This window comes from Micropterus dolomieu, linkage group LG17 (assembly GCF_021292245.1).
Source record: "Micropterus dolomieu isolate WLL.071019.BEF.003 ecotype Adirondacks linkage group LG17, ASM2129224v1, whole genome shotgun sequence".
NCBI classification, from domain to species: Eukaryota; Metazoa; Chordata; class Actinopteri; order Centrarchiformes; family Centrarchidae; genus Micropterus; species Micropterus dolomieu.
In genome coordinates, this window is record NC_060166.1 from 37,894,482 (window position 1) to 37,909,819 (window position 15,338).

At 43.7% G+C, this 15,338-nt stretch overlaps 1 protein-coding gene and 1 long non-coding RNA gene across 3 annotated transcripts in view; one reads left to right on the plus strand and one right to left on the minus strand.

Annotated features, from left to right (window-relative positions):
• The window catches only part of LOC123986406, a 6,375-nt gene extending 1,335 nt beyond the window's left edge, over window positions 1–5,040 (minus strand). Inside the window, exons 1-3 of one of the 2 annotated variants that reach the window (XR_006828875.1) lie at window positions 4,981–5,040; window positions 3,047–3,170; window positions 2,601–2,923 (exon numbers count right to left, since the gene is read on the minus strand). This is a non-coding gene — a long non-coding RNA (uncharacterized LOC123986406). Of the gene's footprint in view, window positions 1–2,600; window positions 2,924–3,046; window positions 3,171–4,980 lie in introns of those variants that run through there. The other variant, XR_006828874.1, reaches the window with a different exon arrangement.
• col4a3 (collagen, type IV, alpha 3) overlaps window positions 1–15,338 on the plus strand; it is a 79,098-nt gene that overhangs the window by 15,962 nt on the left and 47,798 nt on the right. The window contains exons 3-9 of the mRNA XM_046072881.1: window positions 7,165–7,221; window positions 7,900–7,989; window positions 11,250–11,294; window positions 11,488–11,532; window positions 12,099–12,161; window positions 13,616–13,669; window positions 13,799–13,825. Of these exons, the coding sequence (XP_045928837.1) occupies window positions 7,165–7,221; window positions 7,900–7,989; window positions 11,250–11,294; window positions 11,488–11,532; window positions 12,099–12,161; window positions 13,616–13,669; window positions 13,799–13,825 (381 nt within the window). The remainder of the gene's footprint in view (window positions 1–7,164; window positions 7,222–7,899; window positions 7,990–11,249; window positions 11,295–11,487; window positions 11,533–12,098; window positions 12,162–13,615; window positions 13,670–13,798; window positions 13,826–15,338) is intronic.

The window sequence follows — 15,338 nt, forward strand, 5'->3', positions numbered from 1 at the left end:
GCTCAGACGAACTCAGACGGACTCAAACTGGCTCAGACGAACTCAGACGGACTCAAACTGGCTCAGACGGACTCAGACGGACTCAAACTGGCTCAGACTGGCTCAGACTGGCTCAGACTGACTCAGACGGACTCAGACGGACTCAAACTGGCTCAGACGGACTCAGACGGGCTCAGACGGACTCAGACGGGCTCAGACGGACTCAGACGGACTCAGACGGACTCAGACTGGCTCAGACACTCAAACTGGCTCAAACTGGCTCAGACTCTCAAACTGGCTTAGACTGACTCAGACAGACTCAAACTGGCTTAGACTGACTCAGACAGACTCAGACTGACTCAGACTGACTCAGACTGACTAAGACAGACTCAGACTGACTAAGACAGACTCAGACTGGCTCAGACTGACTAAGACAGACTCAGACTGGCTCAGACTGACTCAGACAGACTCAGACTGGCTCAGACTGGCTCAGACACTCAAACTGGCTCAAACTGGCTCAGACTCTCAAACTGGCTTAGACTGACTCAGACTGACTAAGACAGACTCAGACTGGCTCAGACTGACTCAGACTGACTAAGACAGACTCAGACTGGCTCAGACTGACTAAGACAGACTCAGACTGGCTCAGACTGACTCAGACTGACTAAGACAGACTCAGACTGGCTCAGACTGACTAAGACAGACTCAGACTGACTAAGACAGACTCAGACTGGCTCAGACTGACTAAGACAGACTCAGACTGACTAAGACAGACTCAGACTGGCTCAGACTGACTCAGACACTCAAACTGGCTCAAACTGGCTCAGACACTCAAACTGGCTCAAACTGGCTCAGACTCTCAAACTGGCTTAGACTGACTAAGACAGACTCAGACTGACTAAGACGGACTCAGACTGGCTCAGACTGACTAAGACGGACTCAGACTGGCTCAGACTGGCTCAGACTGGCTCAGACTCTCAAACTGGCTTAGACTGACTCAGACGGACTCAAACTGGCTCAGACGAACTCAGACGGACTCAAACTGGCTCAGACGAACTCAGACGGACTCAAACTGGCTCAGAATGACTCAGACTGGCTCAGAATGACTCAGACTGGCTCAGACTGGCTCAGACAGACTCAAACTGGCTCAGACTGGCTCAGACTGGCTCAGACGAACTCAGACGGACTCAAACTGGCTCAGACGGACTCAGACGGACTCAAACTGGCTCAGACTGGACTCAGACGGACTCAGACAGACTCAGACTGGCTCAGACGGACTCAGACGGGCTCAGACGGACTCAGACGGACTCAGACGGACTCAGACGGACTCAGACTGGCTCAGACACTCAAACTGGCTCAAACTGGCTCAGACTCTCAAACTGGCTTAGACTGACTCAGACAGACTCAAACTGGCTTAGACTGACTCAGACAGACTCAAACTGGCTTAGACTGACTCAGACAGACTCAGACTGACTCAGACTGACTAAGACAGACTCAGACTGACTAAGACAGACTCAGACTGGCTCAGACTGACTCAGACAGACTCAGACTGGCTCAGACTGGCTCAGACACTCAAACTGGCTCAAACTGGCTCAGACTCTCAAACTGGCTTAGACTGACTCAGACAGACTCAGACAGACTCAAACTGGCTCAGACGAACTCAGACAGACTCAAACTGGCTCAGACGAACTCAGACGGACTCAAACTGGCTCAGACGGACTCAAACTGGCTCAGACGAACTCAGACGGACTCAAACTGGCTCAGACGAACTCAGACGGACTCAAACTGGCTCAGACGAACTCAGACGGACTCAAACTGGCTCAGACGGACTCAGACGGACTCAAACTGGCTCAGAATGACTCAGACACTCAAACTGGCTCAAACTGGCTCAGACTCTCAAACTGGCTTAGACTGACTCAGACAGACTCAAACTGGCTTAGACTGACTCAGACAGACTCAAACTGGCTTAGACTGACTCAGACAGACTCAAACTGGCTCAGACTGACTCAAACTGGCTCAGAATGACTCAGAATGACTCAGACAGACTCAAACTGGCTCAGAATGACTCAGACAGACTCAAACTGGCTCAGACGGACTCAAACTGACTCAGACTGGCTCAGACGGACTCAAACTGACTCAGACTGACTCAGAATGACTCAAACTGGCTCAGACTGACTCAGACAGACTCAGACTGGCTCAGACTGTCAGACTGGCTTAGACTCTCAAACTGGCTCAGACTGTCAGACTGGCTGACTCACTTTGATAGTTTTCCATCTTTGTTGAACCAGAGTTTTATGGGAAAGCAATTAAAGGCCCGTCCCACATAAAGGCAGGATGAGTTCAGTAAAGCCAATAAAAGCTCAAGCTACTAATGGAGGTTTTACAGGACACGCATAGATCTCAAGTTACCAAACACATTAACATATTTCTGCAGCTGTGTCACATGTCGGCTGTGGCTCCGGAGGCTCAGCAGGCCGTCCTCTAACAAACAAACTGAACTGCTCACCTGCCTGATGTGTGAAAAGGTGAAAGGCGCTCTGAGTAAAAGAGTTGTTGAGGAACGAGAACACGCTGCAGCACAATGTGATTTCCACATGGTAACAATACAAATATAAGAGGAGAAGATCGGTAATCATGTTATATTGCTGATGTGTTCATGTCTAATTAACATTTTACTGTCAGTAGCTTTTCATAATTAATGAATAAGACACATGAAACATAATGCATGATGTTTTATAGGTTCAAATGTTGCCAGGGTGCAATTCAGAATATTTCAGGTGTTGTTATCTGACACCCGAAGAGATTTTAAACGTTGCAGGAAAGAGAGTTTCTTGGGTAAAACAATGTTCAGCAAAATAAATGTTTATCTTCCTACATCACAGATGTCGTTCTGCCCTTCCAGAGTAAAGTTTGTACGGCAGGTCATGAGGGTCAATCCTGACGTCTGTACAGAGACAAATAAAAATAATCTGATTGTCGCTGAGACACAGAGAGTCTGCAGGTTCGTCTCTCTCTCTCTGTCTGAAACACCTGAACCCTCACAGTACAGTTAAATGTAGAACTTTACCCAGGATGCCCCGCTGGACGTGTCGAGGCATCGAGCATCCTGCGGGATGTGAGACAGGAATGAAGATAAGGGCGACATCAGAGCTTCATCTGCCTGTCTGTCTGCTGGGAGAGCACTGTTACACCTGCAGGATACACGAAGGTCTTTTTAAACCCACAGAAACACGTCTGAGAGATAAAGACGGACGGCGGGCTTCAGCTGGGACTGACATTCAGCTCGGTTACACCTGCAGGAGGCATGATGGCGTTTGGGTTTAAACCCCCAGATTCTGTCTGACTGATAGAAAGAGAAACATCAGATACCGCTGTTCACTTCCTGTTTCAAACCCACAGCCAGCAGAGGTTTTTTTTTTCACTAACATTAAGCTTCATAGTTATTGTCGTAACCATGAAGACGAATATTCAATATCTGTACTGTATTTTTCGCTTTCACTCTGCCCTTTTTAAAAGTGAACCAGAATCTATGAACAAAACCACATCTGTGCTGATTAAGAGTGTGACGAGACACTTAACACACGAGAAATCAGTAATACTGAACTAAACGAACATTTTGAGCATTAAACGCTTTATTTCCTGCATTCTGATGATTTTTTTCTGCACCAGTTTATGATTAAAATGTTTTTATTTATGTAGAGAGAGAAACAGAAAATTCAAGTGGCAGGTGACAATTCACACTCAACAGCCGAACTCTACCATAATATAAGAAGTCAAATGCTGTCGAGTCCGAGACGAGACCAAGGTCCAATCCCAATGTCCCCCCTAAGCCCTAAGCCCTAAGCCCTGAACCCTCACAGACTTTACTGACGTCACTTGGAAAGTGATTGAGTTTAAGAGGCTGCGAGGGCTGAAAATGCTGTAAACCGCGGGCTAAAGTGATACATCACGATATCTGTTTAACTATTAATACAAAATGCCCGTGAAAAAGTTGTGCAAATCCAGACTGTTAGAAAACAGCACAATTCTGCTCAGTCCGTACATAAAACTATTATTATCAAAACATTTATTTATAAAAGGCAGGTAAAATGCAAATTCACTGAATTCTTACTGCAAATACAAATGGCTGTGTACCACCTGAGTCTAATCTGTACATCACATTATATTAATAACTGTTCGGTGTCGTGCTGCCCTCTCTCTTCCTACCGATAGCTGTATTTTTATTTTTAGGCCACTGGGAATTTTGGGTTTGAGTTTTGACCCTTTGTCGTTTGCTGTAGCTGGTCTTAGAGGGTTAGGCTTAGCCAGTGAAGTTAGCAGCTCTTTTTTATTTCACACAGAGCTCAGGAAACATGTACTTTAAGTATTTGCACAGAGCGTCACTCAGGATGTTCAGCATGTGAAGCAAAATGTGGCAGTTTATATTGTATTTTCGCTATTGCGACGCTAATGTCCGTTAGCACGTTAATGGAGATTCCATTAATTGTTAGCATTGAGCTAACCGTCGAAGCGCTATTTTTTGTTAATATTATGTATCGATATGATGGGCTGGAATATCAATATAGTATCATGGAAAAAATTATATATTGCTGTATAGATTTATTGTCACACCCCTAAGGTCGAAGTGTCCTTGGGCAAGATACTGAACCCTGACTTGCCCCTGATGGCTTTATAAGTTATATTAATTTTCCTTTGTGTGTTTCACTTGGTAATATTTTATGTTTGTCTCAAACCATAAGAAATGGGCGTAGTCATGGTGACGTCACCCATTGGTTTGTGGACTGCCGTTTTGAAGCCCCGAGTTTGGCCGATAGGGCGCCGCCATGTTGAGTTTTTGCAACCAGGAAGTGCCCAGAAGTGACGATACGGCGGAGCTAACGGCCGTGTGCGGTGCTAGCTAGCTAGCTTAGCTAGGTGCAACTGTAATTCACGTTAACTGTCATCTTAACAGGCTGATAAGTTTGTCTAGCAAACAACAGGCATAAAACTAAATATACTCACCAGAGAAAGTGAACAGCCGACTCCTTTTTCAACACCACTGGTTAAATTTACAGAGCGACGTGGGTACGAGTCACTCTAGCCTGATTGACAGGTCGCCATGGTAACGACTTGTCAATCCTGTCCTGAAACATACTCTGCTTTGTGGTCTATTTAAAAATAAACAGGACCATAATTTACTAAATGAACATCATGCTGTGTTGAAGAAGACTTGAAACTAGCGACTGAGACCATAAACTCATCAGGAAAGTGTTTACTGAGGGAATAAATCAGCTGACAAGTAGAAACATTTTCTCAGAGACTTCTATACAATCACACTTCTTTCTGCAGCCAGAAGAGTCGCCCCCTGCTGGCTGTTCGATAGAATGCAGGTTTCAGGGACTTCCGCGTTCGCATCAGATCGCTGACCGGAAGCTTCCCGCTTGTGTCAGATGTCTTCAGTGTGTATTTAGCTAATTAACCTGTCTAGCTGTGCTCCATTAGTTTGTCTTGTTAACTCAGAGCTATTGAAGTGCCATAAAATGCAGCTAAGTGTAGTAAAAAGGAGGTGAGAGAACCTATTGGCACATGCTGCGGTAAAAAAAGGGTCAGCCAAGCAGGACATGGGACAACAGTTTTCCGACCGTCGCGCCGTGTAGCCAATAGCAATAGGACATTTTGAAGTTACCTGTGTGTAAGTACTTTTGATAGAACACAGGATTTTTTCTTCTTACATCTGCCTTTTTGCCTCACTGGATTATACAGTTTTTCCCTCTTTGGAAAGCCAGAAACTTTATGCCCTGCCATAGTGGCAAAATAAGTTTTTAAAGTTGCCACCACAGAATCAGTATGTTGTTTATAGCTTAAGTTACTTCTTCTGTATTTAAATTGCATCACGTTTCTCTTTCCTTCCACAAAATATTTCATTTCTTAGTTAACATTTATTGCTGCAAGATATTTTTCAGAACATTTTTAACAAATTATGCTGTTAAAAAGTGACGGGGACGAAATCAGCCTCTTCAGAGAGTGGTGTGGACGTGTCCCCCTGCGTCCCCACGTAGGTGTAACTAGTCGTGTTTCCATCCAATTGTCATGCGAATTTTAAGCGTACTTTTGAAATGTTGCTTAAAAAAAAAAAAAAAAAAAGATTTCTGCGCGTTTCGAGTGAATAAACCAGGTTACGGCGAGCGTAGTCACGTCAGCAGTTGACGTTACACATGGCTGTAATAAACAAGACGTCTGGGTTCCAAACCAGGAACAAACCCATTCGCATGAACCTGAGGGCCACTTATCTGAAAAAAATAGAGAGGGGTCCTCAGGAATGTGTTTCAAGCAGCCATGTCTCCGAGCATTATGGGAATATCCGGTGTTCTGCAGAGTTCTGCTTGCACCTCCAGATAACACTTTTAAACACTGTAATATCCTCTGTGGGGTTCATCAACGGTGATAAACGAATCAAAGTATTTATTTTATGAACGTTTAGAGTCGTTAATATTTTATTACACTCTGCAGAAGCAGAGATGCCGGCAGCAGAAACAGCTGATCAGTCGTGAGTTACAAGTTCGCTACGTCAGAACTTACTCGGAAGTGTTTCCATCTCCCGTTTAGCACTTTTACTCTTTTTCAACAAAAACCACCTCAAGCGAGACGCTTCAAAATGTGCATGAAAAAACGTTGATGTAAACACGGCTAATGACACTTAAGTGTTTAGCCATTTCAATAGCTCTAAATACAGAATAAATATCTGGGCCTGTCACATTCTGCCTCGGCTCACAGCGTCTCCACATCTGTCTTATAAGGAATTGTCAGTGTAATTAAAGCGCTGCACTGACTACGGGAGCCTGTTCGCTCCAAAAAGGCGCATGCCTTGAACCGGACCACCTCTTCGGCTGGCTCTCGGTACGGTTGTTTGGTCCGCACTAGAGTGTGATTGCTGTATTCGCTGCCCAAAAGATCCGGACCAAACAAGACAGGTGTGAATCCACCATAAGCAGTGAACCGACCACACACAGATTTACTGTCCAGCAGTGATTCATAACTGTCATGATGTCGTCCTGCTGACGTCGGACCAGAAAACACTTCTATGATCTGATCAGACCGAATAGGATCTGGATCAGGACCGACTCTGGTCCGGGGTCGAGTCTCTGTCATGAAGAACCCACAGGAACGTATAACTTAAACTGAACCTCTTGTCTTCTGTCTCCGCAGGTGTGTCACTGCAGCGGGAAGTCCTTCTGTCACTGTGACGGGGTCAAAGGTCAAAAGGTGAGGAGGTCACAGCCTGGGACACAGGTGCTGTCAGAACAGGAAGTGATTCAGTCCTGGTTCCGTCTCACAGACATGTTTTTAATTCTACTTCCTGTCTGCCAGTATGACGTCCATCCATCCATCCTCTACAAAGACCGCCGTCCTTCACTGCTTTATGTTCCATCGATCTTTGAGTCTAGAATATTAACTGTAAAATGAAAATGTGTTTTTCTTTTAACCTAAAGTAAAATGTTTGCAGCACTTTCTTTCAGCCTTCAGTGGCGTCTGCAGCCTTCCTCTAGGGCTGCAGGCACCACCTCCTGAGAGGCGAAACCCGGGGCAGGAAAGTCCAGAGAGCACTGGCGTCTGGGTGATTACTAAAAGTGACCGGGAAGGGCACGGCGACATTTCTATCACCTGCCGCCATAAGTTATCTGATTTGTGTCTGATGCGTCTCAGGTGTGGCACCCGAGACCACCCAGGTGTGAACTCTCTGATCTCAGGTGTGTTCAGCAGGAGCATAAAGGCTGGTTCCTCTCCGCTGAACATGAAACGTCCATCTGTTCATTCAGGAACCTGAATGCATCTGGACCTCAGCCAGAATCTGTGCACACCTGAGTTTACCTGTGTGGACAGCAGGTGAACTGACCCGGGATCTGTTCTACGCCTCATTAGATCTGTTTTCCTCCTCCGCAGGGTGAAGCTGGGTATCTTGGATACGACGGACTTCCTGGAGTTACTGGTTACCCTGGCAATGAGGGCCACCAGGGCCCACCTGGAGAAAAGGTAACAGCCTCTGAACTGAGCGCAGCAGACAGATTATTAATATTTGACTTGATTTTATCTCAGTGGGTCTTTTCCCCTGGTGAAATAAAGGTTAAATAAATCTACAGTAGCCCAAACAACTCTACAGACCACGTTTAATTACTACGTGGAATAGGCTATATGCAGGGCTCGACATTAACACCCGCCAACCCGCCAAATGCGGGTGGATTTCGGCCATCAGTCACTCCCAGTAGCCACTTTGGTGTGTTGAAAAACTGTAGTCTTGTCAAAAGACTGAAATTACAAACGAATTGCAATGTGACACTATTGGAGCTTTTTTGCTCACCAGCCAATGTGGCTAGTGGTTTTCAAAAGTTACTAGTCACACAGCATTTTCACTATCCACATTTTTAAGTTGACAGTGGCGTGCTAACATTTACTAATATCATCATTAGCTCTGATGAGGTTGTGTGTAAAGCTCCTTTTTTTGAAAACATGCAGTCTATTAAGATAAACAAATTAAAATAGCAGCTTCTTCTTATTATTATATTAAGATATAATAAAACTTCTGCATGGGTGTAAAAGATTAGTTCATAAGATAAAAACTGCATCTGCCTCTCCTCAGAGCTCTGACTGGATTTATGTTTGCCATCATGAAGCTGTGGTTGCTCTGAGTAACTGGAGAGTGTCCAGGTCTTTTTTCCAGATTATTCCCACACAGACGCGTCTTCTGCTTTCCTATGGCAGGACAACTTTTATTAAAACATAGTTCTATATTTTAATAATCGACTCTGTGCGGTAGTTGTGACAGGACGATTTGAGTAGTAACACCACGTCCCTTAATCATGAAGATATCTGTATTTTACAGCATTTAACGGCACTTTCCTCCTGCCTTTCTCTGTCTCAGCTCTCCCTTTTCTCTTTCTGCTGTGCATTTCTTCTCCACACTGCTCGGCCACGTGTTGATGTGTGCGTGCGACCAGTCGCGTGTGACGACAGAGATCACGCCATCGGGTTAAAAGCAGGCGTGAGGCTGACGGTCTGCAGGTCTGAGGGACTGCGGCCGCCCTGTGACACATGCAACAAAAGTCTGGATGTCATATTTGAGGCGCGCACCCTCGTGAGAGAGTGAGACGCGCCTGTTGTGTGGATTCTCGTGATATTAACAAAGCTCGCTTTGTCATGGCTGCCACTGGTTAAGTTGATAATTAACAGCAGGAGCTTCTTGTTTACAGTGTCGTTGATTAGTAGCGCGTAAGGCAAAAGGCTTCACTAAGCAAACACTACGTGCAGGTAGTACTCATGGGAGTTGTAGTGTCAAAAGCCCCTTTTCCACCGCACGGTACCAGCTCGCCTTGACTCTGTTCGGTTTTCCACTGTGGGAAAGTTGTACCTGTAACTGCTTTCAGGTACTTGTTTTCGTATCACCTCCGTCGAAACCTTTTAACTTAATGTCACGCCCTGAATACGTACAGAGAATAACAACAATAACTTTAGTAGTTATAGCAGCAGTATTAGTAGTTGTCTGGTTTATTAGAAGTAATTAGAGAAGTGAAATTTGGATAAATAGAGGACCACGCGTGTTATTTAGTTCAGTTCTTTCAAAAAGTGGTGGGGACGTGTCCTCAGCGTCTCCAGTGTGAATGACACCTATGGAGGGAATCAGCTGAGGGCAGTGGTTTTCCTATAATCTTGGATGCTTTGTTGACAGTCCGCTGTAGTTTTTTCTTTGGCTGTCCGTGCTACCATACCATAGAGTGAACTAAATGTCTGCGTGTTGTTTATATGCTCTGATAATGATAATCCTACACATCTTTGTAGCAGCGTCCGTGTTGATTAAGAGTTAAGAGCACATGAACACACACTGAAGTCTTAAGAACGACTTCACAACTCAGGAAATTGGTCCATCCGAGGAGCACGTGAACGCACAGTGAGCTGCTGGCTGCAATTCGCAACCCTAACCACTAGATGTCACTAAAACTCCCACGCTGATGCTTTAAACAGACGGCGGAGTTCCTCAGGGTTCTCTCTTAGGGACTCTTATCATTTTGAAAACCTTGAGACAATTAATACTTATTAAGTTAAATATGCACATTGCAAGGTTGTAATTTCAACAGCTTGCTCATTTATGAATATATTAACATCAAACCACCTCAGCATTTTATTTCAGCAGTTGTGTATGCGCCGCAGTCGGTCCGAGCGCTGCGTTTCCGCCTTTTGCATTCCGTCGGTATTACGTTGTCGATTGGTATTTGGATGGTGTTTTTTTTGGTGTTTGCTGGTTGGGTTGAGGTGTTCTGTATCTCGTTGCGGTGCATCTGGGAGTCCATTTTTTTCTCCCACCCCTATTGGCTACTGGGGTTCTTGCTTGCATGTCGCTGGGGTCGGTTGTGGCGTCCCACTCTCACTAACAGCTATTTATTGACTATTAACAATTGTTATTGCTGCTGTTCGGATGGTTTTCTTTTTGTCGTTTTTTTGTTTGTTGTTTGTTTTTCTCCGCCCAAAGCCCCCCTCTCGGTTCTTCTGTAGGTTTCGTTGCTTTCTGCAGGTGGTGTTTCCCTCTGCTATTTCCTGTTATCCCCCACCCCCCCGTCCCCGTTCTCTTACAGGTGTTGTCCTTTCTCTGTGCTGTCTGTTTGTGTGGTGTTTGTGGCCCCCCTCCCCATGTCTGCCCCCGCCTGTGTGGCCCAGTAATACATTTTTAAATAAATAATAAAACAGACAAAGAGTAGATTAAAACTCTCTTGTTAAAGTAAAAGCTGTCTGGCACAACTCTGTACCAGGCTGCTGGGCAGGACAGGTTTAAAAAATATAAATAATAATAAAATTTTTAAAAAACTACGTAATTGTTTTTATTGTGACATCCCTAATAGAAAGGGTTAAAGCCAGTCAACTCTGAAAACACGTACACTTTGAATCAACCTGACGGCAGCTGATCAGGTTTCAGAGCAGAAGGTAAAGGTGTGCTTGTGACGGCTGGTTCGATACACAAAGTTTAGGACTTGACTTGATCGCCGGGAGTTGGGAGTCGCACAACAGAGACGTTGTCCCGTCACCATGTGTTTGTAAAACACAGTTTAGCTACGGCATCATTTATGAGTTTTTATAGCTCTACCCTCCGTCCGTCCAGACTGAAGAGGACACGTAGGACAAACAGAATCTGCTGCTCTCAGCCTGTATCAACATCTGTAGGGATGTTTTCCACTGAATATTATTAATATAAATGTAGGCGATCTCTGCAGAAATCCTCGATATGACTATTCTTTTTTTGTCTTCAGGGTGAGTGGGGAGCAGCAGGAGGTCCAGGACTGAAAGGCTCTCGGGTATGACTGATGAGGATGATGATGAATCATTATTATGAACTGAATATGAAACTTTTGATTTAACCTATTTAACTCTGTATTTTCTCTGACTTGAGCATCATTTTAGTCACATTTGGCCAGAATTGGCCCTGATAGATTGTTAAGGATCCGTCATATGAAGGTAAACATCAGTCTGTCTCTCTGTATCCTCCAGGGTCTTCCAGGAAAACCAGGTTTCCCAGGACCTCCAGGACTGCCAGTGAGAAATACTGTATAACATCCAGAGATAGATAGAGAGATTTTATATTATTTTTTTGTGATTAGGCTCTACTAAACTGATGTTTCCAGGACAGATGGCACATTTTCTCAAGTTTTAAAATCAAAACTTTATTTTAACATCACTGCTCAGTTTGAAAGCTTAAAATCAATTCAGACAGTGGAGATCAAAAAGGGTCAAATCTCCTTAAAGAGGCTATAACTTGATATTTTTACTATAAAAGTGTGTAAAATGACAAACAACAGTGTGTTGGTGTCTCTGGTAGAGAAGCATCAGCTGAATCTTTACAGTGACTCTCAGCTAGGTTGTTTATCTGTCCGGCTGCAAAACAGTCTGCCAGTGCAGGACTATTTGGCTTGTTTTCACTGACAACCGCTTCTTTCAAGACATTTTGAAGCAGGTCGTTACACTAGGAACAAAATGATCTGACTTGAAAACTTCAAATAAATTAAATCAGATTTTCTCACTGGTTCAAAAGGAAATTTCCAGACTCTGATAGGAAGGAGAGTTTCTCTTCAGCACGACTTTTATAACTGTTGTTTACTCAGGGAATCCCCGGACACGAAGGACCAATCGGCCGACCAGGAGTCCACGGATGCAACGGGACAAAGGTAGAGATGATTCCCTGCACTATCGTATTTTACTGAAGTCCGTTTGAATCCTTCCTGCCTGAAATCATGACTGACTTTCCTGGCAGAGGTCTGGGTGTCACGTTTTTCATTCATTTTGTTTGCTTGTTATTTGATTTAATATTTTAAAATAGCTGTGTAATGTGACCAGTTATGGACAATAAAAACAGAAGTAAAGCTGGTTTCTGCTGCATTACCTCATTTTATGGCCCCAGAAGAGGGTCTTTAGTTTTAAGACAATCAATATTTCAGTTTGTCCTTCTATGTTAATATCCAGTTAATATTCCATCACAGAAAGACTGACTGGGCTGTGTTAACCTGGTTGTGCAGGTCATTATTCTCACAAAGGCGGACAGCTGAAAGTTGTGTATCATCTACAAAGAATGAAATAAAAATAACAGAAAATGGAGAAATCGAATCAGGCCTAAGTACGTTTTATTGATGATGAAAAGAAACTACCTGTTTCATGTATTCCAGCCACAGACTGTATAAAAGAAGTGGACGTAGTCACTGTGATGTCACCCGTTGCTTTATGCACTACCGTTTTGAAGCCTCGAGTTTGGCATTCTGGCCGTCGCCATGTATTTTTTTTTTTTGGAACTAGGCTCCAGATGTGACCATATTGGATGAGAGGGTGGAGCTAGCTATTAGCAAGGTGCATCTGTAATTCACGGTAACTGGGATATTAGCTGGGATGCTAATTTTGCCTAGTGACAAACAGGCTTTAAAACAAAATGTAGTTACTGGAAAAATGAACAGCCGTCTCCTAATAAGCTTTTTTAACAGCGCTGGTTAAATGAGCACAAAGTAACGGTTACAAGTCGCCTCTATCCTGATTGCCTTGTCAATCACCTTGTAGCCCCGCCCTAAAGCCTCCCCTGCTTCCTGGTCTCTGTTCCTCTAAATGGGACCATAATTTACTAAATGAACATCATGCTGTGTTGAAGAAGACTTGAAACTAGCGACTGAGACCATAAACTCATCAGGAAAGTGTTTACTGAGGGAATAAATCAGCTGAGAAGTAGAAACATTTTCTCAGAGATTTCTATACAATCACACTTCTTTCTGCATCCGCTGGAGTCGCCCCCTGCTGGCTGCTGGAGAGGACGCAGGTTTAAGATGCTTCCGCATTAGCTTCACGTCTCAGACCCGGAGGTTCCTGCTTGATTTCAGTGTTATTCGTGAGGTGACTGAAGATATCTAGAGGGTTGGAAAACAACACCAGGACTATCAGGCAATATGAGAGAATATGAAACCAGAACTTTTGAGGCTTGTTTTTACTTTCGACTGCATCACAATATTAAAACAGTCTTCAGAAGCTGTTTCCAGTGAGTGTAAATTCCTTTTTAAGATCCATCTGGTGACTCTTCAGAGACAGAAATCACCTGACCTCATCCTCTCAGACACTGAATGACATATTGATCTGTGTCTTCCAGGGGGATGTTGGTTACCCAGGGTTTCCCGGGAATCCAGGACCTGTCGGCGTTACAGTAAGTCCCGCCTACTTCCTGTACAATGCAGCGACTGAGTGCTGTGAAGACTTCCTGTTTGGAATCGCTGCAGGCTGAAGCTAAGCTAGGCTAAATAGCACCGAGACTGACTGTGTTCATGTGTTTCAGGGTCCACCAGGAGTGCGGGGTGAAAAGGTAAGAGAACACACCTGATCAGAGTCACATACTGTCAGTGGTTGAAAATAATCAAGGTGTTTTTACACTTGAGCAGCTGCTCAGCTACAAAGTAGGTTAGAGTTACAGTACATGTACTGTTGACATATTCACTATGTAAATATAAAATACTGTATGTAGTAAATGATATATGTAGTATGTAAGTAAGTTTTGTCTGTCAGAAGTCTTCTTGCCTTTTATAAGTGGTGGATGAAGTATTCAGATCCTTTACTTTAGTGAAAGTACCAATACTTCACTGCAAACACACTTTGTTACAAATACGGCATTGAAAATGTTACTCAAGTTGAAGTATAATCAGGAAAATGTACTCAAAGCAGAATGTCCCCTGTGATTATATCCTTAGATTACTATAACTAATGTAGTTTGTTGAGGTTAAACTGTTTAGTATCAGACTGTAAGTTTATTTTACTTATGGATGAATCCGCTGATTAGTTTGTCCATTAACAATGAGAAGTGACGCCTTCACAATGTTTGTTCTTAAAGTCCGAACCTCTAAACTATTAATACATAAAATAAAAAGGGAAAAAAAGATGAAATGTTTACATGAAAAAGTTGCCAATTAAATTTCTGTCAATAAATAAATCGTGTCAACTTTACTTGTTTAAACTGTTGGAGTTTAATTTATAACTAAACATTTATAAAGTCTTCGTGTGTAAAAATCTGACTTCGTAAAATAACTGAAGCTGTCAGATAAATGTAGTGAAGTAAAAAGTACAACAGCTTCCTCTGAGACGGAGTACAGTCAAGTTTATTCATAAAGCACATTTAAAAAACAGAGTTGACCAAAGTTCTGAACAAAGTTATACAGTAGAAGACAAACATTAACACCAGATAAATTAAAACAGGCCAAACAATGACATACAGCAACAACATAAAAACAAGAGCATAGGTGCCCCTAAACAGACTCAAACGCCAAAGAATAAAATGTGTGTTAAGTCTCAATGGTGGGGGCCAGTCTCGGGGCCGCCACTGAAAAGGAACGATCACCCTTTTTCATATGAGACTGTGGGATGGCCAAAAGGGATTGGTTTGATGATCTGAAGGGTCTGGAAGAGTTCTGGAATAACGCCTGAAAAACGGTTAACGGCTCCTTTAAAATTGACTATTTGACTGGTAACGAGTGAAGAGCCGCCAATATCGGGGAGATACGCTCCCTCTTCCTTTTACCTGTCAGCAATCTAGCAGCTGCATTTTGAACAAGCTGCGAGCGTCATAATTTCAATTTCAATTTCAATTTTATTTATATAGCGCCAAATCACAGTTATCTCACAGCGCTTTTCATAAAGAGCAGGTCTAGAGCGAACTCTGTGATGATATTTACAGAAGCCCAACAGTTCCCACCAAGAGCAGCACTAGGAGACAGAGGCAAGGAAAAACTTCCTTTTAAGAGGCAGAAACCTCGAGCAGAACCATGACTCAGGGTGGGCGGCCATCTGCCTCCACCGGTTGGGGGTGAAGGAGAGAGAGAGAGAGG